Consider the following 23,665-nt stretch of genomic DNA (forward strand, 5'->3'; position numbering starts at 1 on the left):
CACGTTCAAAAAGGCTGCGACCTGTATGGGTTGTGCCCACAGTGAATGTGTTTGGCTGGGTAGTTGAAAAGGTGTAGCGTGTCATGTGGACCATTACAATATGCCGGGCACATATTATCAATTCGTGCCCAATAAGAATTGAGATGGCTACACCATCCAGATCTCAATTGTGCCAAGACCACTCTGGTTGGGCTGAGGTGATCGAAACTCTGGTTTGTCGGGGTAGCTGCTGCTCTTCTGCAGCTATCGTAGGCAGCTTGTATTTTTATTTATGTATTTTATATTTAATATTGCCCAGTGTTTCGACTTCTAGGCTGTAAGCTACATTTCACAATTATATATAATTATACAGAAGCGATAGATGCAATTCTAATATTAACTCCCTCACAAAGAGTCAGCAATTTCGTTAAAAATACACGCATTTATAGACATTGAAGAAATATTTTTAAAAACTCCAAGACTTGTTATGGCCCTTAAAGAGATATTCTTTAAAAACTCAAAAAATCCACCCCATGTATTTATGCTTGAAAAAATACGTCGGTTATGGTCCTTAAAAAATATTCTTTAGAAACTCCACTTATGCTAAAATATTCTTTAAAAATTCTACGTCTGTTTTAAATGCTCGCCTTGTTGACGCTTTGGAAAAATCTCCTTCAAAAACTCCACGCCTGGTTGATGTCTTGAAAGAATATTCTTGAACACATCCACGCCTGTTTTAATCACTGAAAAATATTCTTTAAAAAGGAACTGGTATGGTCCTTCAAAAAATATTCTTCTTTAGAAAGTTTTTACACTTGGCATTATTCCATTTATATTTTGCAAATGTTCAAAATATTTTCACATTTAATAATTTTACAAATAAAGTTTTTTTTATTAATATTATTAAAAAATTAATTTCCTCTTACATTAACAAATTTTTAACTACCAACTACTCCTAGCTACTACGCCTTTACACCATATGCTTCGGGCATACGTTCAATGGCGTATTTATGAGCCGCAACATACATAATCGGAACACCGGGTATCTTCCTTATACGATTCTTCAAATCCTTATCATTCGTCGCAACAATATAGCATTTATGCTGTTGCACTCGATTCACAATACATTCATCAGCATAGGTACCCTTATGCAGGCATGGCAGTCGTTCGAAGCGTGGATCCGAAATTATTCTCAACGCCAATTTATATTTGTTGCCAAGTTTTTCCAATTCCGCTCGCACACAATCCGATATATAGGGTATACATTTTGCGTACAGACAGTCCATCATACCCTGAATGATATCCAATTTATTCTTAATGCTAAAATTAATGAAATTTGTATCCAACACAATGTGGTAAGGTGGACCCAACTGAGTGTTGTATTGGAAGAACAGTGCCGAACTTTGTTGTGGTGCCTGGTTAACTTTGATTTGTAGCGGATCGATGGGTTTCTTGCGTTTTTTACGCAGCTCTTCTTTAATGCGGGAGTCGGTCGGCTTCATCAGACGTGCCAGTTGGGCAGTGCGTTGCTTTTTCGCCTTTTGTGTTTTCTTTTGTTTACCCTGGAAGAGAGAGAGCGCAGAAGGTGCATCATTAGTTCGGCTTGGTCTAAAAATTATAGGATTTTAGCTTACCATTTTGATTTATTTCTTGAAAAATAATTTAATTTTAATATAAGTTTTGGCCACGTGCAAAAATATTCTTTAATAAATCACACGCGTAGTTTCTTTGGCCCTTGAAAAAAAATATTTTTAATAAATCCACGCCTACTTGAAAAATCCATTCTTGAAAAATAAATAAATCCACGCCTCTTGGAGCCCTTTAAAAATAATTCTTTAATAAATCCACGCCTCTTGTAGCCCTTTAAAAATAATTCTTTAATAAATCCACGCCTCTGGACCCTTGAAAAATATTCTTTAATAAATCCACGCCTCTTGTAGACCCTTGAAAAAATATTCTTTAATAAATCCACGCCTCTTGTAGACCCTTGAAAAAATATTCTTTAATAAATCCACGCCTCTTGTAGACCCTTGAAAAAATATTCTTTAATAAATCCACGCCTCTTGTAGACCCTTGAAAAATATTCTTTAAAAAATCCACGCCTCTTGTAGACCCTTGAAAAAATATTCTTTAAAAAATCCACGCCGCTTGTAGACCCTTGAAAAAATATTCTTTAATAAATCCACGCCTTGTAGAGACCCTTGAAAAATATTCTTTAATAAATCCACGCCTCTTGTAGACCCTTGAAAAAATATTCTTTAATAAATCCACGCCTCTTGTAGACCCTTGAAAAAATATTTTTTAATAAATCCTCGCCTCTTGTAGACCCCTGAAAAAATATTGTTTAATAAATCCACGCCTCTTGTAGACCCTTGAAAAAATATTCTTTAATAAATCCACGCCTCTTGTAGACCCTTGAAAAAATATTCTTTAATAAATCCACGCCTCTTGTAGACCCTTGAAAAAATATTCTTTAATACCCTTGAAAAAATATTCCAGCCACACCTTTTGTAGCCCTTGAAAAATATTCACACGCCTCTTGTAGACCCTTGAAAAAATATTCTTTAATAAATCCACGCCTTTGTAGACCCTTGAAAAATATTCTTTAAAAAATCCACGCCTCTTGTAGACCCTTGAAAAAATATTCTTTGGCCCTTGACCCTTGAAAAAATATTCTTTAAAAAATATTCTTTAATAAATTCACGCCTCAGTTGGCCCTTGAAAAATATTATTTAATAAATCCACGCCTCAGTTGGCCCTTGAAAAATATTCTTTAATAAATCCACGCCTCAGTTGGCCCTTTAAAAATATTCTTTAATAAATCCACGCCTTGTGGGACCCTTGAAAAAATATTCTTTAATAAATCCACGCCTTGTGGGACCCTTGAAAAAATATTCTTTAATAAATCCACGCCTCTTGTGGGCTTGAAAAAATATTCTATAATAAATCCACGCCTCTTGTGGGCTTGAAAAAATATTCTATAATAAATCCACGCCTCTTGTGGGCTTGAAAAAATATTCTATAATAAATCCACGCCTCTTGTGGGCTTGAAAAAATATTCTTTAATAAATCCACGCCTCTGTGGGACCCTTGAAAAAATATTATTTAAAAAATCCACGCCTCAGTTGGCCCTTGAAAAATATTCTTTAATAAATCCGCCTCTTGTAGACCCCTTTAATAAATCTTGTAGACCCTTGAAAAATATTCTTTAATAAATCCACGCCTCTTGTAGACCCTAAAAAATATTCTTTTGGCCCTTGAAAAAATATTCTTTAATAAATCCACGCCTCTTGTAGTCCTATGAAAAAAATATTCTTTAATAAATCCACGCCTCTTGTGAAAAATATTCTTTAATAAATCCACGCCTCTTGTAGACCCTTGAAAAAATATTCTTTAAAAAATCCACGCCTGTTGTAGACCCTTGAAAAAATATTCTTTAATAAATCCACGCCTCTTGTAGACCCTTGAAAAAATATTCTTTAATAAATCCACGCCTCTTGTAGACCCTTGAAAAAATATTCTTTAATAAATCCACGCCTCTTGCGGACCCTTGAAAAAATATTCTATAATAAATCCACGCCTCTTGTAGACCCTTGAAAAAATATTCTTTAAAAAATCCACGCCTCTTGTAGACCCTTAAAAAAATATTCTTTAAAAAATCCACGCCTCTTGTAGACCCTTGAAAAATATTCTTTAAAAAATCCACGCCTCTTGTAGACCCTTGAAAAAATATTCTTTAAAAAATCCACGCCTCTTGTAGACCCTTGAAAAAATATTCTTTAAAAAATCCACGCCTCTTGTGGACTCTTGAAAAAATATTCTTTAATAAATCCACGCCTCTTGTGTGGCCCTTGAAAAAATATTCTTTAAAAAATCCACGCCTCTTGTATGGCCCTTGAAAAAATATTCTTTAATAAAATCCACGCCTATGAACCCTCTGAAAAAATATTCTTTAATAAAATCCACGCTTAATAAATCCACGCCTTTGTAGACCCTTGAAAAAATATTCTTTAATAAATCCACGCCTCTTGTAGACCCTTGAAAAAATATTCTTTAAAAAATCCACGCCTCTTGTAGACCCTTGAAAAATATTCTTTAAAAAATCCACGCCTCTTGTAGACCCTTGAAAAATATTCTTTACAAAATCCATCTTGGAGACCCTTGAAAAAATATTCTTTAATAAATCCACGCCTCTTGGAGACCCCTGAAAAAATATTCTTTAATAAATCCACGCCTCTTGTAGACCCTTGAAAAAATATTCTTTAATAAATCCACGCCTCTTGTAGACCCTTGAAAAAATATTCTTTAATAAATCCACGCCTCTTGTAGACCATCTAGATTTTTTGTGAAAAATCCACTTCGAAAAGCTTTTAATTTGACACTAATCAACACTTGCATCGAATATCAAAGAATTCGTCGAAGAAATAAAAATACAACAAATTTCTATAGAAAAAATCCCCATTTTCAAACAAATTAAATTTTCCATTAAGAAAATCGTTCAAAATTGGCAGGCGAACTTAAAAAAAATCACTGCACAAAACAAAAGATCCTGGATGTTTGGCTCCTTTAAACCGGACACTTGACAAACAAAGAATCACAACAACAATCGGCTAGGCCTAATATGACCCTTTTCAAATTTCAAACATATTTTCGTTTTTCTTTTTATGATTTAAAAGTTTTGATATTTGCTTTACCACCCCCATCCCCTGAACAAAACAGAAGATAAAGGATAACACGAACCAATCAGTAAACGACTGGAGTAAACTGGGTGGTTGGGTGGATGAGAGGTGGGGGAGTACATATTTAATGTTGTAATATTTGTCAAGCCATATGTTTTTGACGTCCTGGCTACTTAAGATGGCGGCAGTAGCATCGTTGATGTCATTCTAAAAAAAGGGATTGTCTTTGAGGAGAAGGTGTAGAACAGGACTATGACTGGGGCTGGGGAGGACAAAATCAATTTGGCGGCATATTATTTCATGTTATTTGGTGTAATGATTCTGTTTTCTTGGGGAATCTTTTTTAGGATTTACACGCATTTTAATCGCAAACATGTATGTGTGACAAAAGGGTTAACATGTTGAGGACCCCCATTCCCGCAGAATTATCTCTTTTCATTGAAGTTTGATTTATGTAGTGCGAAATTTGCGCTCTGTAAGGAGGGTAGGACGACAATGGTGGGACATTTTTTTTCAAAGACTATCTGAGGCTTGGATTTTTGAAAGAATATTTTTTCAAGGCTCTACAAGAGGCGTGGACTTTTTTAAGAATATTTTTTCAAGGCTCTACAAGAGGCTTTTAAGAATAATTTTTTTTTAAGGGTCGACAGGAGGTGTGGATTTTTTAAGATTATTTTTTCAAGGCTCTACAAGAGGCGTGGATTTTCTAAGAATATTTTTTCAAGGGTCGACAGGAGGCGTGGGTTCATTAAAGAATATTTTTCAAGGCCTATAATAGGCGTGGATTTATTTAAAGATATTTTTTCAAGCGTCTACAAGAGGCGTGGATTTCTTAAAGAATATTTTTTCATGTGCCTACAAGAGGCGTGGATTTATTAAAGAAGATTTTTTCAATGGTCTACAAGAGGCGTGGATTTATTTAAGAATATTTTTTTAAGCGTCTACAAGAGGCGTGGATTTCTTAAAGAATATTTTTTCATGTGCCTACAAGAGGCGTGGATTTATTAAAGAAGATTTTTTCAATGGTCTACAAGAGGCGTGGATTTATTAAAGAAGATTTTTTCAATGGTCTACAAGAGGCGTGGATTTCTTAAAGAATATTTTTCAAGGGCCAACTGAGGCGTGGATTTATTAAATAATATTTTTCAAGGCTCTACATGAGGCGTGGATTTTTTAAAGAATATTTTTCAAGGCTCTACAAGAGGCGTGGATTTTTTAAAGAAATTTTTTCAAGGGTCTAAAGGTGGCGTGGATTTTTTAAGAATATTTTTTCAAGGGTCTAAAGGAGGTGTGGATTTTTTAAAGAATATTTTTCCAAGGGTCTAAAGGAGGTGTGGATTTTTTACAGATTATTTTTTCAAGGCCTACAAGAGGCGTGGATTTCTTAAAGAATGTTTTTTTTTTTTCAATGGTCTACAAGAGGCGTGGATTTTTTCAAGGCCTATAAGAGGCGTGGATTTTTTAAAGAATATTTTTTCAAGGCCTATAAGAGGCGTGGATTTTTTAAAGAATATTTTTTCAAGGCCTATAAGAGGCGTGGATTTTTTAAAGAATATTTTTTCAAGGCCTATAAGAGGCGTGGATTTTTTAAAGAATATTTTTTCAAAGCTTCACAGCTTTTTCAAGGCCTATAAGAGGCGTGGATTTTTTAAAGAATATTTTTTCAAAGCTTCACAGCTTTTTCAAGGCCTATAAGAGGCGTGGATTTTTTTAAGGGTTTGATTTTTTCAAGGCCTATCAGAGGGGTGTGGAATTTAAAGAAAATCCACGATTAGATTTTCCCAACTTTCTCTCTCCGCCCCCCGTAATTTTTGTTGTTGTTCTTCCCTGTTCTAATGCATGTTGAAAGTTTGATAACAACTTGTCGCCTCAGCTGATGGTGTCCTGTTCGAGGTTTTTTTCTATTACTGGAAAATAAATCGATATCCATGATAGAGTTTATTTGAGTTGATGGGGTATTAAATGATTAAAAGGTTTCAAATATAGACCCACTTGAAACTGCTGTTTTTTGAGGCTGTAGAATGTTGTTTGATCCTGTGATATCCTTTTGCATTGTTGTAAATTGTTGTTTTGGGGGCTAATGTGATAAATGGTGTTAATGTGTAAAGTTAATTAATTTATTAGAGAAGCAGCCATGGAAGATGATATGGTCAAGAGATATATTTCCGTTTGATGTTTTTCTGAGTTAACGGATAGGGAAAGGCGGAGTAAACGGTAAATGAAGAAAAGTTTCCATATTTTGAAAACATGATGGCCAACAAGATGGGAGAATACAAATGGTGGACTGATTTTTGATTTTACCGAAAAAGCAGTAAGGGTGTAAAATCTCAAATGTCTCCATATGCAAATTAACATCAAGGGAAAAGAAACATGAAAGGAGGGGGATGTTGTGAGCACAGTAAACCTACCCCTTTTTGTTGCATTTTCAAATTTGCCATGGTGATTTGTTTAAAGTTATGGCGCACAAGTATAAAAATCTTTTCGAAATTTGTCTCCATTTAACTTAGCCAAAAATGATGTCATGCGAACAAATGTAAAATCTAAACCAATTAGCCATGGTGGGTGGCATGCCATAGCTGAATGATGGTGCGTGCGGGTGATAATACTTTAAACCGCAAACAATGCTTTCACAATTTCCGCTATTGTCATGGTGGGGCGTAACTCGAAAAAGGGATGAAAGGACGACAGAAATAATAGATAGTTGTTTATTTAAAACCACCATAAAAAGGGTTGATTATCATCTTTCCAAGGGAGGGAAGGGGATGGGTGACATGATTTTTAATTCGATTGATGACATTTACTTTACAAACATTTTTGAAAAAAATATAGAAGCATAGAAAGGATTTTTAAATTAATATAATCCTTGAGAAATTAATCTTAAAAATGGCAAGCTTCTGACAATCCTTGATAAAGTATTCTTTAAAAAATCTGAGCCTCAATAGTCCTTGGAAAAATGTTCTATAAAATATCCACGCCTCTGATAGTTCCTGAAGAAAACATTCTTTAAAATATAACCATATTCTTAAAAATTTCATGCCGATTTTTTTAATCCACACCTTAATAGTCAATGGAAAAAATTCTTAAATTTAAAAAAAAAAAATACTTTGGGAAAATATTCTTTAAAAATCGTTCAAATATGTATTGGTCAAACAAAAGTAAAGTTCATTCAGATGTTGTTTACTTTGGAAGTCTAACGATCGTTCTTTTCTGTTATCTTTGTCTGAAACACAATCACTGTCGTAATCATCATAATTTGCCATTCTTCTCTTATTCTAAAATCCTTTGTCCATTTTGCTTAAAAACAAATATTATTTGTTTATATTTGCACACTCTTCGTTGTATTTTCTTAGCATAAAATTTGCAGATGTTGGACATAAGAGATGGATCTAAAATTTGAGCTTGAATTCGTAAAAGAACATTTTTTAAAGGACAATCAGAACGTTTTTAAAGAATATTCCAAAAGCTCTACAAGTGGCGTGAATTTTTTTAAAGATTATTCTTTGAAGGCTTTACAAGAGGAGTGGATTTTTTAAAGAATCTTTTTCAAGGACTACTAGGCGCGGATTTTTTAAAGAATATTTTTTCAAGGCTGTACAACAGGAGTGTCTAACGATATTTCCAAGGCCCTAAAAAAGGCGTGGCTTTTATTAAAGAATATTTTTTAGTGGTTTCTAAGGGTCAACAAGAGTATTTTTCCAAGGGTCTAAAAGAGGCGAAGATTTTTTAAATAATATTTTCCAAAGGTCTAAAAGAGGCAGCGATTTTTTAAAGAAGGTTTTTTAAAGGACTACTGAGGCGTGAATTTTTTAACGATTTTTTTCCAAGGGATTTTTTAGTATATTTTTTGAAGGATCAGAGAAAGGCGTGGATTTTTTAAAGTATATTTTTTGAAGGATCACAGAAAGTCGTGGATTTTTTAAAGTATATTTTTCAAGGGTCTACAAGAGGCGTGGATTTTTTAAAGTATATTTTTTGAAGGATCAGAGAAAGGCGTGGATTTTTTAAAGTATATTTTTTGAAGGATCAGAGAAAGGCGTGGATTTTTTAAAGTATATTTTTTGAAGGATCAGAGAAAGGCGTGGATTTTTTAAAGAATATTTTTTCAAGGTTCTACAAAAGAAGTGTATTTTTATAAAGAATATTTTTTAAGGTTCTACAAAAGGAGTGGATTTTTATAAAGAATATTTTTCCAAAGGGTCTACAGAAGGCGTGAATTTTTTAAAGAATATTTTTCCAAAGGGTCTACAGAAGGCGTGAATTTTTTAAAGAATATGTTTTAAAGCGTCTGCCAGAGACGTGAATTTTTTAAAGAATATTTTTTAAGTATCTATAAAAGGTGTGGATTTTTGAAGAATATTTTTCAAGGCTATACAAGTGGCGTAGATTTTTTCAAAGCTGTACAAGTTGGGTAGATTCAAGGGTCTTCAGTATGTTATTTTTTCTTGGATGATTTTTATACCCTTCACCACACTGTGGTACAGGGTATTATGTCTTTGTGCATATGTTTGTAACAGGCAAAATGAAGCGAGATTTTGAGAATATGCATAGAATCACTTTCTAAGTCGATTTATGCATTTCCGTCCGTCTATCTGTCCATGTTAAATTGTAAACAAAGTACAGGTCGCATTTATTATCCGATTTGGATGAAAGTTGGCATAGGTCACTTATTTGGCCCAAGGACGAACCCTATTGAAATTCAATCGGTTCAAATTTAGATATAGGTCCCATATATAGTTTCGTGCTATTTTATATAAATGGTGCTCCAAAGTCCCTATATATCTTTCCAATTGCACGCAGTTTGGTATAGCGTACTGAATTGAGCCTAGAATGCTGTGTGTTTAGTTTCGTGAAAATCGGTTCAGATTTAGATATAGATCCCATATATAGTTTCGTTCGATTTTGTGTAAATGTTATACCAAAGTCCTTATATATCTTTGGATTTGCACGAAATTTGGCATAGCGTACGGAATTAAGTCTAGAGTGATGTGTGCTAAGTTTCGTGAAAATCGGTTCAGATTTAGATATAGCTAACATATATAGTTTCGTCCGATTTTACGTAAATGGTGCTCCAAAGTCCCTATATATCTTTCGATTTGTACGAAATTTTTCACAGCGTACGAAATTAAGTCTAGAGTGATGTGAGCTAAGTTTATTGAAAATCGGTTTAGATTTAGATATAGCTCCCGCATATAGTTTCGTCCGATTTTATGTAAATGGTGCACCAAAGTCCCTATATATCTTTCGATTTGCACGAAATTTGGCATAGGGTACGGATTTAAATTTAGAGTGATGTGTGCTAAGTTTCGTGAACATCGGTTCAGATTTAGATATAGCTCTCATATATAGTTTCGTTCGATTTTATGTAAATGGTGCTCCAAAGTGCCTATATATCTTTCGATTTGCATGAAATTTGACACAGCGTATGGAATTAAGTCTAGAGTGATGTGTGCTAAGTTTCGTGAAAATCGGTTCAGATTTAGATATAGCTCCCGTATATAGTTTCGTCCGATTTCATGTGAATGGTGCACCAAAGTCCCTGTATATCCTTCGATTTGCATGAAATATGGCATAGCGTACTTACTTAAATTTAGAATGATGTGTGTTGAGCTTCTTGAAAATCGTTCCAGATTTCGATATAGCTCCCATATATAGTTTCGTCCGATTGTATGTAAATGGTGCACCAAAGTCCCTATATATCTTTCGATTTGCACGCAATTTGATATAGCGTACTGAATTGAGCCTAGAATGCTGTGTGTTTAGTTTCGTGAAAATCGGTTCAGATTTCGATATAGCTCCCATATATATTTTCCTTCGATTTTTTGTAAAGTGTGCACTAAAGAACCAAAATTTGTACTATTAACATTTAATTTGGTGAAATCGATTCAGATTTAGATATAGCTCCCATTTGTATGTTCGTTGAAGTTTAGGTAATTGGTGCATCGGTTGACACGAAACATATCAATGGTCCTGTTGAATGCACCCAGAGTGGTAAAGGGTATCATAAAGTTGGCCCTGTCCGATTTTACTACCTTCCTTACTGGTTAAATATAGTTTCTTAAGACTATGGTTGCTTTAAAGATCATTGTCCTTATAAAAAATATTGACTTTTTTAATGTTATTCGAATTCGAATTAATTTCGCATGCGGTATGTGTATGTGGTACCCTTCATTTGCCATTCGAAAATTTTGGAAATCATGCAAAAAATTATATTTGTATGTTGAATTTGTTGTTCTACTTCTATTTGCTTCATATTTAATTTGCAATTTTCCTTTCCATTCGGTAAGCGACGAAAACAAATTCACAATACAATTGTGACGAAGGACGACGATATGAACTTTCAATCGACCATTCAATCCTTTCCCTGTTCGTTTCCGTGGTCGTTTATTTGTATGACGTCTGTTGATAAGTCGTGCGTCGTATGTTAACAAATATTGTCAATAAAAAAAATTGAATTGTTCGATTGCGATGAGAATATGCGTGTTTTGTCGGGATACGATTGTAACTCCACCCCCGCTAACTTTTTTTTTTTTTTTTTATTTTTTTGTTGAACATAAGTTGTTACCCTTTCGTTCATTCCTCCTTTGTAGTAATTGTGTGTTGTTGACATTTTATATTTGTTGATTGATTTTTATTTATTCCAAAAATTGAATAGATGTTCGGTATTTTTTGTTGTTGTTGTTGTTGGGTTATTTTAAATTCTTATTCAATTTTATTGACTTCCTTGAATGTGAAATAAATATGTTGATAAAATATGGGGGAGGAGGAGGAGTTTTGCTATCAATTAAAGGCAGATATTGTTTAATATACATTTCCAAAAAAAATATTTTTTAATCATTAAAAATTACAAAAAAAAAAAAATTAACAAATTTTTTAAATAAATTTCCTAGCAGAAGAAAAACCCATGCAAAGTTAATTTCCGTTATAAACATATTGCGGTAACTATTTTAATTTTACAGGATTCAAGTCTTTTTCCAGGCCATGTAGATTTTGTTGAATCCGCACCACTTTCCCCTGAAATTTTTCCTCTGATTCCGTCCATAAAACATTTCATTAGTAGTTTAAATAGCCTAATTCCAAGATAACATCGTCATCTAAAGGCCAAGAAAAAATCACATTAAATTTTCAATTTAATTTCCCATTGACAAGCTGGCCTAAAGCTACACTGAAAAGGACAAACAACCAACCATCCAACAACTGGCCTTTGGTCACAAAAAATACCAGTAGAAATAAAAATTTTCCTACCAAAACAAGCCATTGATGCATAAAACTTTCACCAAAAGCCCCTGAAGGCGACCTGATGCCAATATCACAAAATAAACATAACATGTTTTCAAAAAAAAAAAAAAAAAAAATCGGACATTAATCTGACTAAAATCTTCATTCACCCGCTTTGGCCAAAAACTTCCAACTTCTTTTGAATAATTGTTTTTGAAAAAAAAATCACCCACCACCCCATAAAAAAGGTCGACACATGCGTCCGGTTATTCAACCATTTGAATGAATGTTATCAGCCAAAGACCAGCCCTTCGAAAAACACATTCAAATTGTCCATAATGAAGTTTTAACCACCGTTACAGGTTTTGGGAATTTTTCAGAGGGGGCATGATTGGTAGAAGCTGGTTTGGGCATTATGTCAAATTCCATTTTACTTATTTTTCAAATACCCAATGTTAAGTGGGTTTCTTGGACAGTAATAAATTGTATTTTTAATTAAATTGTGAACGGATACTTCCAATTCATTACAACGAAGCCACAAACATGCCTCAGGACACATTTAAAAAAACTTGTAGAGCCTTGAAAACATATTCTTTAAAAAATCCAGGGCTCTTGTAGAGCCTTGAAAAAATATTCTTTAAAAAATCCTCGCCTGTCTGTGATCCTTGAACAAATATTCTTAAAAAAATCCACGCCTCTTGTAGACCCATTGGAAAAATATTCTTTAAAAAGCCACGCCTTTGTACTTACTTACTTACTCATATTCGACAATGTTGTCTTCCACTTGATCTGTCCATCTTATTCCCCTTCTGCGTGAGCCATCAGCTGGTTCGCTTTTATATGCCTTTTGGGCTGGGGCATCTTCATTCATTCTCACAACATGACCTAGCCAACGTAGTCGCTGCAGCTCAATACGTCTAAAAATGTCGGTGTCCAAGAATAGCTGGTACAACTCATGGTTCATTGGACGTCGATATTCACCGTCAACGCAGATCGGCCCATAGATCTTTCGGAGAATTTTTCTCTCAAAGACTCCAAAAGCTGTCTCATCTTCTTGCGCAATGGCCCAGATCCTTATAACAGCACGGATAGTATCAGCGACTTGTAGAGTGTGCGTTTGGTCTGGCGGGAGGTGGCCTTGCTTTTGAGTTGCTTACTCACACCATAGCAGCATCTGTTGGCCAGCACTATCCTTCTCCAAATTTCAAAACGGATGTCATTCGTTTTGTTTATGGCGGTACCAAGGTATATAAAATCGTTGACTACCTCGAAACTGTAGTTCTGAAGTTCCACAGTTGGTCCGAGACTACTGGACGTCTTGCTCGTTGATACCATCAGCTTGGTCTTCTCGCCGTTTACTGCCAGACCCACTTTGGCAGACTCCTTCTCAATTTGTTCAAAGGTGGCTGTTAGCGCTCTCAATGTTAGACCCGTTATGTCGATGTCATCGGCGTAGGCTAGTAACATGTGTTGTTTGGTGTACAGAGTGCCATTTCTGTTCACCTTTGCGTCTCGTATGACCTTTTCTAGCAGGATGTTAAAAAGATCACACGACAAACTGTCACCTAGTCTGAATCCTCGTTCGGTATTGAATGTCTCCGTTAGGTCCTTTCCGACTTTAACTGCTGATCTTTTGCCTGTTAAAGTTATCCGAATTAATTTTGCAGGAATGCCGAACGTATAACACCTCTGAACGGATAGGGCTGTCGAATGCGGCATTATAGTCGACGAATAGGTGGTATGTGTCGATGTGTTTTTCGTGGGTCTTTTCCAAGAATTGGCGCATAGTGAAAATCTGGTCAATGGTGGATTTGCCAGGTCTGAAGCCTCATTGATATGGTTCAATAATGTCATTGACCATTGGCTACAATCGTTCACACAGCACACTGGACAGCACTTTATATGCGATGGGGAGGAGACTTATTCCTCTACAGTTGGCACATATCGACTTGTCTCCTTTTTTTGTGCACGGGACACAGGATGCTGAGGTTCCAATCATTGGGCATGCATTCTTCTAGCCAAATTGTGCTAATCAGCTGGTGCATGCTCCTGACCACCAGTCTTGAATAGTTCGGCTGGTAACCCATCGGTTCCTGCTGCTTTGTTGTTCTTGAGCCGATTAATTGCTTTTATGACCTCATCTTGGCTTGGTGGTATACACTCTATACCATCATCTCTTATTGGTTCTGGGGTATCTTCTTCATTGCCACTATTTGATACTAGTAGCTTTTCGAAATGCTCCTTCCAGATCCCCAGCACGCTGTCTGTATCTGTCACCAGTTTTCCTTCTTCATCTCTACAGGAGGATGTGCCCGCACCAAAGCCTTCGGTTTGGTGTTTTATTCGTTGGTAAAATTTTCGGACTTTATTCTGACTCCTGTACATCTCGATTTGCTCACGTTCACGTTTTTCTTGTTCTTTCTTCTTTTTTCAGAAAACACGTTTCTCCTCTCTCTTTATAATTCCCGATAATTCTCCAGTAGAATTAGCATTGGTTTTGTTTTTCGTTGTTTTTTCATAGTTCTGATGGGTGAACTCGTGGCACATATCAGCCCACTATTTCAATGGATGATGAAAACAGTTACCCCAGGTGACACCGCGGGGAAGTTAGTGTCCACAATTGAAATGGAAGAGGAACTAAGATAAGCCTGGACTTCGCCACGTTAAAGCCAATCAGAGCCGTTGCTTGGTATCTATCATTCCCTACGTCACCCCCACGCCTCTTGTAGACCCTTAAAAATATTCCTTAAAAAAACCACGCCTCTTGTAGAGCCTTGAAAAAAATATTCTTTAAAAAATCCACGCCTCTTCTAGAGCCTTGAAAAAAATATTCTTTAAAAAATCCACGCCTCTTGTAGAGCCTTGAAAAAAATATTCTTTAAAAAATCCACGCCTCTTGTAGAGCCTTGAAAAAATATTCTTTAAAAAATCCACGCCTCTTGTAGAGCCTTGAAAAAATATTCTTTAAAAAATCCACGCCTCTTGTAGAGCCTTGAAAAACTATTCTTTAAAAAAATCCACGCCTTTGATAGGCCTTGAAAAAATATTCTTTAAAAAATCCACGCCTTTGATAGGCCTTGAAAAAATATTCTTTAAAATATCCACGCCTTTGATAGGCCTTGAAAAAATATTCTTTAAAAAATCCACGCCTTTGATAGACCTTGAAAAAATATTCTTTAAAAAATCCACGCCTTTGATAGGCCTTGAAAAAATATTCTTTAAAAAATCCACGCCTTTGATAGGCCTTGAAAAAATATTCTTTAAAATATCCACGCCTTTGATAGGCCTTGAAAAAATATTCTTTAAAAAATCCACGCCTTTGATAGATAGGCCTTGAAAAAAATATTCTTTAAAAAATCCACGACTCTTGTAGAGCATTGAAAAAATATTCTTTAAAAAATCCACGCCTTTGATAGGCCTTGAAAAAATATTCTTTAAAAAATCCACGCCTTTGATAGGCCTTGAAAAAATATTCTTTAAAATATCCAAGCCTCTTGTAGACCCTTTGGAAAAATATTCTTTAAAAAATCCACGCCTTTGATAGGCCTTGAAAAAATATTCTTTAAAAAATCCACGCCTTTGATAGGCCTTGAAAAAATATTCTTTAAAAAATCCAGGCCTTGTTTAATTTATTTGTTATTAAATTTTATTAATATATATTTTTTCTTCCAGGTTACGATGCAGGTTTGTATAAATTTAGTAATTTTATTCTGTAATAACTTATAAAATAATTATTTCATATAAACCCAAACCCAACCTACCCTTAAGACAGGTCTCCATTTTGCCAACTCCATTTGCTCCTTCATCATATCCTCCCTATTACTTGTTTGGCAATCTAAATATTTATAAACATTTCCTAAGCAAACATTAAGCCAATTTATAGAATTTTGCAAATATTTCCGTTACCTCAAGAAGGAGCAGCACCACCATCACCACTGGCATTTGGCGGGACAAAAGAAAATGGCACGCGTCGAAAAGTAAACAGGAAACACCATTTTTTAAATGAACTTCCTTCGTCGGTTTGATAGAGACGAACGGAAGAAGGAAAAAAAGGTTAAATCCATTGGCAAAGAAATCAACATAAGAGTACTTAACCGGTGGTGGTGCAGATCTACTTTTTGTTAAGTAACCCTTTCGCCTTAATAACCTCCTTTGTCCACTTCCAACAATCTTAGCCTGTTAAATAATGACACTAAAAGTAGATTTAAAGGATAAAAAATCATTTCAACAATTTTTATGTCAATATGTTGCGCTTTATGTTGTCCTTAGACGAAGAATGAAAAATGGTTGCTGGTTTGCTGCCTTAGAGGCCAAAAAATGGGGGTGAGAACATCGCCTGGCCAAACAAACATTTGAAGCCCTTATTTGTTTATGCCAAATCAGGCCAGTAACAGGCTATAAATCCTTTTTGACAATGTCCTGGTCTATAAACATATTCAACCATATTTCTTTTTTCCCATTTAGCCAGAAGGAACCCTTCGTTCTTTTTCGAGCAGGGCTATTTTTTATCGCTTGAGTGGGGTACCACTTGTTTCAAAGAAAAACGATTTTTTTCTCTTTTAAGGAAGGGGTAAATCCTAGCAAAAAGGGGTTTCAACACACAAGGACATCGTCATTGATTCGCACATACTTAAGTTAAATGTTTATGTCTGTTTGTGTTTTCACCAACAACAACTTGTTGTTGTGTTGTTCGATGGCCTCATGAAATATGAACTGAACTTGTAATCGAGTAACCCTTTTTTCCTGTAAAGTTTTCTATTTTGCCTCCACCCCATTCAGGAGGTAAAATCTTGTCCATTGGCATGTTGTTCTTTGGTCATTTGAAAATGTTTTTTTTTTATTTCTGCTCTGATTTTTTTCGTAATGTTTTAAATAGTAGTTTTTTATTCTGTCATCCACTTTTTTGTTAAGTACTGCAAACATATTTTTATGTCCATGGGGAAAGCCGAACTAGACCTTTATCAAATATGTCACATACGACCCCCTTCCATCTTATACACATGTGGACAAAATTTCATGGAACTCCATTGAGAAGTTTTAAAGAGCATATGTTAAGAGACTCAGGGGTCAATTTGAATTAACTTATAGGTAAATAGTCTATCCAGGTTTCCTTCAAAAAATATTCTTTAAAAAATCCACGCCTTTGATAGACCTTCGAAAAAATATTCTTTAAAAAATCCACGCCTTTGATAGACCTTCGAAAAAATATTCTTTAAAAAATCCACGCCTTTGATAGACCTTCGAAAAAATATTCTTTAAAAAATCCACGCCTTTGGTGGACCTTCGAAAAAATATTCTTTAAAAAATCCACGCCTTCGATAGACCTTCGAAAAAATATTCTTTAAAAAATCCACGCCTTTGGTAGACCTTCGAAAAAATATTCTTTAAAAAATCCACGCCTTTGGTAGACCTTCGAAAAAATATTCTTTAAAAAATCCACGCCTTTGGTAGACCTTCGAAAAAATATTCTTTAAAAAATCCACGCCTTTGGTAGACCTTCGAAAAAATATTCTTTAAAAATCCACGCCTTTGGTAGACCCTCGAAAAAATATTCTTTAACAAATCCACGCCTTTGGTAGACCCTCAAAAAATAATCTTTAGAAAATTCACGCGGAATTTTGGTCAACAGGAGAATAAAAGACCTCGTCTCCAGATTCACTCCAGTAGCTGAGCGAATTGCTATAATCCGTGAAGTTCTTCTGCATCAGTCTTATTTGCGCCCATGCTCCGACCGAAGACAAAGATGAACAGACCAAAGACATATTTTACGAGCGCCTAGAAACAGCATATAATCGCTGCCCTGACCATGACATTAAAATTCTGCTAGGAGAAAGGGAAAATATCTTTGGCCCCACCGTCGGAAAATTCAGCCTTCATAAAGAAACATCCGACAACGGCATGAGGTTGAGTGACTTAGCGGCAGCAAAAAACATGGTAGTTAGCAGCACCAGATTCAAGCATCTCGATATACACAAGGTCACCTGGATTTCTCCTGATCATGCAACGAGAAATCAAATTGATCATGTTGTGATCGACGGAAGGCATTCATCCAGTGTATTAGATGTTCGATCGATCCGAGGAGCGAATATCGATTCGGATCGCAATTATCGGGAGAAAAGGAAAGAGGAGAAACGTGTTTTCTGAAAAAAAACAAAAAAGAAATAGAAAAACGGGGGCGTGAGCAAATCGAGATGTACAGGAGTCAGAATGAAGTCCGGAAATTTTACCAACAAGTAAAACACAAAACCGAAGGTTTTGGTGCAGGCATATCCTCTTGTAGAGATGAAGAAGGAAACCTGGTGACAGACACAGACAGCGTGTTGAGGATCTGAAAGAAACATTTTGAAAAGCTTCTGGTATCAAAAAATAGTGGCGGTGAAGAAGATACCCAGAACCAATCAGAGATGATGGTATAGAGTGTATACCACCTAGCCAAGATGAGGTCATAAAAGCAATTAATCGGCTCAAGAACTATAAAACAGCAGGAGCCGATGGGTTACAAGCCGAACTTTTCAAGACTGGTTGTTAGATGCTGGTAAGGAATGCAGGCATTCCTCTAGCCTCTAGCATGCCCAATGATTGGAACCTCAGCATCCTGTGTCCCGTGCACAAAAAAGGAGACAAGACGATATATGCAAACTATAGAGTAATAAGTATCCTTCGCATCGCATATAAAGTGCTATCCAGCGTACTGTGTGAACGACTGAAGCCAATGGTCAATGACATTATTGGACCATACCAATGACCAGATTTTCACTCAGCGCCAAATCCTGTAAAAACCCCACGAAAAACACATCGACACATACCACCTATTCGTCGACTATAAAGCCGCATTCGACAGCCCTATCCGTTCAGAGGTGTTTAAAGCCATGTCTACGTTCGGGATTCCTGCAAAATTAATACGGGTATGCAGGACAACTTTACGTTAAAGTCGGAAAGGACCTATCGGAGCCCTTCAATACCGAACGAGGATACACCAAACAACACATACCTTGGTACCGCCATAAATAAAACGAATGACATCAGTTTTGAAATTGGGAGAAGGATTGTGATGATCAATAGATGATGAAGATGGTCTAAGTAAGCAGTTTATAGACAAGGCCACCTCCTGTCAGACCAAACGTACACTTTACAAGACGCTGATACTACTCGTGCTGTTATATGGATCTAAAGCGCAAGCAGATGAGGCAGCTCTCTCTTTGAGAGAAAAATTCTCCGAAAGATCTATGGGCCGATCTGCGTTGACTGTGAATATCGCCGTTGAATGAACCATGAGTTGTACCAGCTATTCTCCGACATTGTTAGACGTATTGAGCTGCAGCGACCACGTTGGCTAGGGCATGTTGTGAGAATGGATGAAGATGCTCCAGCCCAGAAGGCATATAAAAGCGAACCAGCTGATGGTTCACACAGAAGAGGAAGGCCAAGAATACGATGGAAAGATCAAGTCGAAGACATCATTGCCGAAAATGGTCTTGCAAATTGGAAAAACTGCGCAAAAGACAGACGCGCCTGGAAATCTTTTCTAAGCTCGGCTTATGGAACGAAAGTTCTGTCACAAGCCAGCTAAGAAAGTAAGTCCGTCCGTCTGTTGGTGTTAAATTGTAAATAAAGTATAAGTCCCATTTATGATCCGAATTGGATGAAATTTGGCATACGTCACTTGTTCGGCCCAAGGACGAACTCTATTGAAATTGGGAAAAATCAGTTCAGATTTAGATATAGCTCCCATATATATTTTCGTTCGATTTTATGTAAATGGCGTACCGAAGTCCCTATATATATTTCGATTTGCACGAAATTTGACATAGCGTACTGAATTGAGTCTGGAATGATGTGTGTTAAGTTTCCTGAAAATAGGTTCAGATTTAGATATAGCTCCCATATATATTTTTGTCAGATTTTATGTATATGGTGCACCAATGTCCCTATACATCTTTCGATTTGCACGAAATTTGGCATAGAGTATTGAATTAAGTATAGTATGATGTGTGCCAAGTTTCGTGAAAATCGGTTCAAATATAGATATAGCTCCCATATATATTTTCGTCCGATTTTATATAAATGGTCTCCATATATCTTTCGATTTGCACGAAATTTGGCACAGCGTAATGAAATAGGTCTAGAATAAAGAGCGCTAAGTTTCCTGAAAATCGGTTCAGATTTAGATATAGCTCCCATATATATTTTCGTCCGATTTAATGTAAATGGTGTACCAAAGTCCCTATATTTCTTTCGATTTGCACGAAATTTGGCACAGCGTAATGAATTAAGTCTAGAATGATGTTCGTTAAGTTTTATGAAAATCGGTTCAGATTTAGATATAGCTCCCATATATAATTTCGCCGGATTTTATGTAAATGGTACACGAAAGTCCCTATATATATTTCCATTTGCTCGATATTTGGCATAGCGTAGTAAATTAAGTATAGTATGATGTGTTTAAGTTTCCAGAAAATCGGCTCAGATTTCAATATAGCTCCCATATATATTTTCGTCCGATTTTATGTAAATGGTGCACCAACGTCCCTAAATATCTTTTGATTTGCACGAAATTTCGCACAGCGTACTGAATTAAGCCTAGAATGATGTGTGCTAAGTTGCGTGAAAATCGGTTCAGATTTGGATATAGCTCCCATATATAATTTCGCACGATTTTATGTAAATAGTGTACCAAAGTCCCCATATATCTTTCGATTTTGGTATAGCGTACTGAATTAAGTTTAAAATTATGTGTGCAAAGTTTCGTGAAAATCAGTTCAGATTTACATACACCTCCTATATATATATATATATTTTTTTTTTGTCCGATTTTATGTAAATGACCCATAGCTAGGCCGATTGACACAACGTACTAAAGTTAATATAAATTAATCTCTGGCATGTTTCTTTGAAATCGGTACAGATATAGATATAGCATAGCTTCCATATATAATTTCGACCTATTCCATATATAATTTCGACCTATTAACAAAATTTAGCATAGGTTGCAGAGTGGCATGTGTTGGGATTGAAGTTAGTCTGTTTACATATTGATAAAGATCACATATCTAAGTTCGTTCAACTTCATGCGAATTCTCCTTCGAAGAGGCGACGTCTGTTAGGATACATATGTAGAATATACCCAAATTGGTGAAGGGTATCATATAGTCGGCCCAGTCCGACATTACTACTTTCCTTACTGGTTTTTTAATGAGAAAATAAAAATTCATTTTGTTTTTTTTGTAATATTTTGTTGTTTTTTTATTATTTGTTTGTTTTTTTTTTTTTTAATTTTAAACACTTATATTATAAATATTTATATATACAATTATTGTTTAATAATTTCCATTATATAAATGATATCTAATAAATACACATTATTTCAATTTTCTGTTTAGTATACTTCAAATTCCAGTAATAGTTTCATGGGGGATTAATGGGAGTCTAGTAGGAACTCTAAATATTTTCCGGCTCTTTTTTTAATACTTAAATTTCTAATAAGGAAATATTTACACTCAATACTAATTAAATTCGTTTATATTTAGTCTAAAAGTTATACCAAAAAAAATTATCAAATAATGGAAGAGTGTTTCAATATTAGATATTTTTTTTTCAAATTTGAAAATTCAATATTTTGTTTTGTTTTGAATTTTCCTGATATGAATACTGAAATGGAATGTTGTCTTTGTGAGGTTTTCAAGGAGTAGAACTATTTACAATTCGATGACCTTTTTTGTTTATAATGGTCGCTTGCAGGCTGTGTATTGGCGACCAAAGTGAGGCTGTGTGAGAGCGAGCAAATCAACAAATCACCAAAGAGAGCGAGAGAGTGTGTGGGAGAGAGAGAATTTTTTACTGTTTGCTTTGGCCGGTTGCTGACCAGGTTGTAAGTAAATTTGTTGATGACGAAGTTGAGGAGTTTTGATGATGATATTGTTGTTGCTGATAATCCTGAGCTGGTTTGCTACTGCCCTGCTGCCATGAGGCCTGATCCTCACCAAAGGCTTCATTATAGTTATTATACGATGTGGACATTGGCGGATATATTGCTGGATAATTATTGCTACCATTTACCATCGAGATATAATCGCTATCTGTGGCATGTGGCATAATCATACCCGGCTGCAGCTGCTGCGACCCCACCATATGTTGCTGATATGTTGCATCCATGTTATCTACATAACCATTATTATAATCGTCCTTCGTGTACCAACATCATTCATGTTTGACATTGTAGTGGGTGGGCGATAATGAACTGATGGAGCTGCCACATAGCGAGGAGGCTTCCAAACCATTGGTGAGGTTAAGCGACTGGGGAGGATAACCAAAGGCATGACTGCTGAGTGGTGTACCAGTGGGGCTATCCAAATCGAGAGAGGGATTGGAACGTTTCTCCTTTTGCCGGCGATTGCAGAACCATACACGTACCACTTCTTTTTCCATGTTCATTTGATCGGCCAATTGATTGATTTCCTCTGAGGTGGGTTTGCAGTTAATGGCAAAGGCCCGTTCGAGGGTGGAGCGAACATTGCTTTCAATGGAGGTACGCTTCTTGCGGCGTCTACCCATGATGTTGTTTTCAGGGGTGGCCAAGGGGGCTGAGGTCATGGCGGAGAGATTGAAAATGCCACCTGGTTTGGACACTGTGTTGTCGGCATCTTCCAACCATTTTTGTAGCAAAGGCTTCAATTTGCACATATTTTTAAAACTCAAATTGAGGGCCTCAAATCGGGAGATTGTGGTTTGGGAGAAATCATTGCCATAGAGTTTACCCATGGCCAAACCCACATCACCTTGGGTGAAACCCAATTTGATACGTCTCTGCTTGAAGGTCTTTGCAAATTGTTCCAATTCCTCCAAATCGGTGGTTTCTTCAGGCGATTGATCCAAGGTGCGTGCAGCTTGGGAGAGGGTATTGGCACTGGAACTCTTCGAATTTTGTGGGGTACTCGAGTAGCTCAAAGCTGAGGCTTGACTCAGTGAGGCTGTGGGAAAAGCTGGTGTCATACCGGGTGTGTTAGGGGTCATGGCAGCACTGCTCAGGGTCATGGGTAAATGAGCGGAATTTGGTGGTGTGGTCTGCTGCTGCTGTTGCGAATGCATTGAGCTGGCTGGTGTACCCACACTGTTGTGGTGCATACGGGCCGAAGAGCTATGCCTGGAAACAGGGCTGAGAGAGGGACTTCTCAAGGGGGATTTATTTTGTGGGGTAGAATATTTCTTCATTGCCTCCATATTGGGAGTTTTACACAAATTCTCTTCCTCCTGCTCGACTTCAGGAGCTCTTTCTTGAACTTGTTGTTGCTGCTGTTGTTGTTGTTTCAATTGTTGCAAGGCCTGTAACTGGATCATGGCCTGCAAGGAGTTCTGCAACAAAAATTGGGCAGCAGCTGGATTTTGTATGGTTTCGGGAGCCATTTGACGCATCATTTCCATATAGCTTTGCAATTGCAGCTGGAAGGCCTGTTGCATATCTTCGGGCTGCAGGGCAGCGGCAGCAGCCAAACCCAGTTGATTTTGCAACAAAAAGGGAGCCAAAGGATTTTGCAAGGCAGCCAAGAAATTTGTGGGTGCTGCTGAGAATGGAGAAGTGGTGGTGGGAGGAGGAATGACAGCAGCTTCTTGAGGTTTCTCCTGCATGGTCATAATTGGTGAAGGAGAACGATTTTGCCTTTTTGGTGTATTGCTATGGGTGGCCAAATTCAAGACCTCATTTTCCATGTCGGAATCCAATTCTCGTGGCCTCTTATTGCTGAGATTTGTGGGTGAGGGTGAGCTGTATTTGGTTTCACATACATCATCGGTGGCAT

At 36.3% G+C, this 23,665-nt stretch overlaps 2 protein-coding genes across 2 annotated transcripts; both read right to left on the minus strand.

The window, feature by feature from the left end:
• Window positions 1-931: 931 nt before the first annotated feature.
• On the minus strand, window positions 932-22,025 carry LOC133334266 (rRNA-processing protein FCF1 homolog). Its single transcript, XM_061542556.1, has 2 exons — window positions 21,712-22,025; window positions 932-1,587 (listed from the first exon to the last, which is right to left on the minus strand). The coding sequence occupies exons 1-2, from the start codon at window positions 22,023-22,025 to the stop codon at window positions 942-944; spliced, it is 960 nt and encodes a 319-aa protein (XP_061398540.1). The 3' UTR covers window positions 932-941.
• A 45-nt stretch (window positions 22,026-22,070) lies between these two features.
• LOC133334268 (POU domain protein 2) lies at window positions 22,071-23,351 on the minus strand. Its single transcript, XM_061542558.1, has 3 exons — window positions 23,156-23,351; window positions 23,001-23,083; window positions 22,071-22,940 (listed from the first exon to the last, which is right to left on the minus strand). The coding sequence occupies exons 1-3, from the start codon at window positions 23,325-23,327 to the stop codon at window positions 22,071-22,073; spliced, it is 1,125 nt and encodes a 374-aa protein (XP_061398542.1). The 5' UTR covers window positions 23,328-23,351.
• Between the last annotated feature and the right edge of the window lie 314 nt (window positions 23,352-23,665).

Source organism: Musca vetustissima, unplaced genomic scaffold, assembly GCF_032173495.1.
Source record: "Musca vetustissima isolate MV318-11 ecotype Yass unplaced genomic scaffold, APGP_CSIRO_Mvet_v1 utg70434, whole genome shotgun sequence".
NCBI lineage: Eukaryota > Metazoa > Arthropoda > Insecta > Diptera > Muscidae > Musca > Musca vetustissima.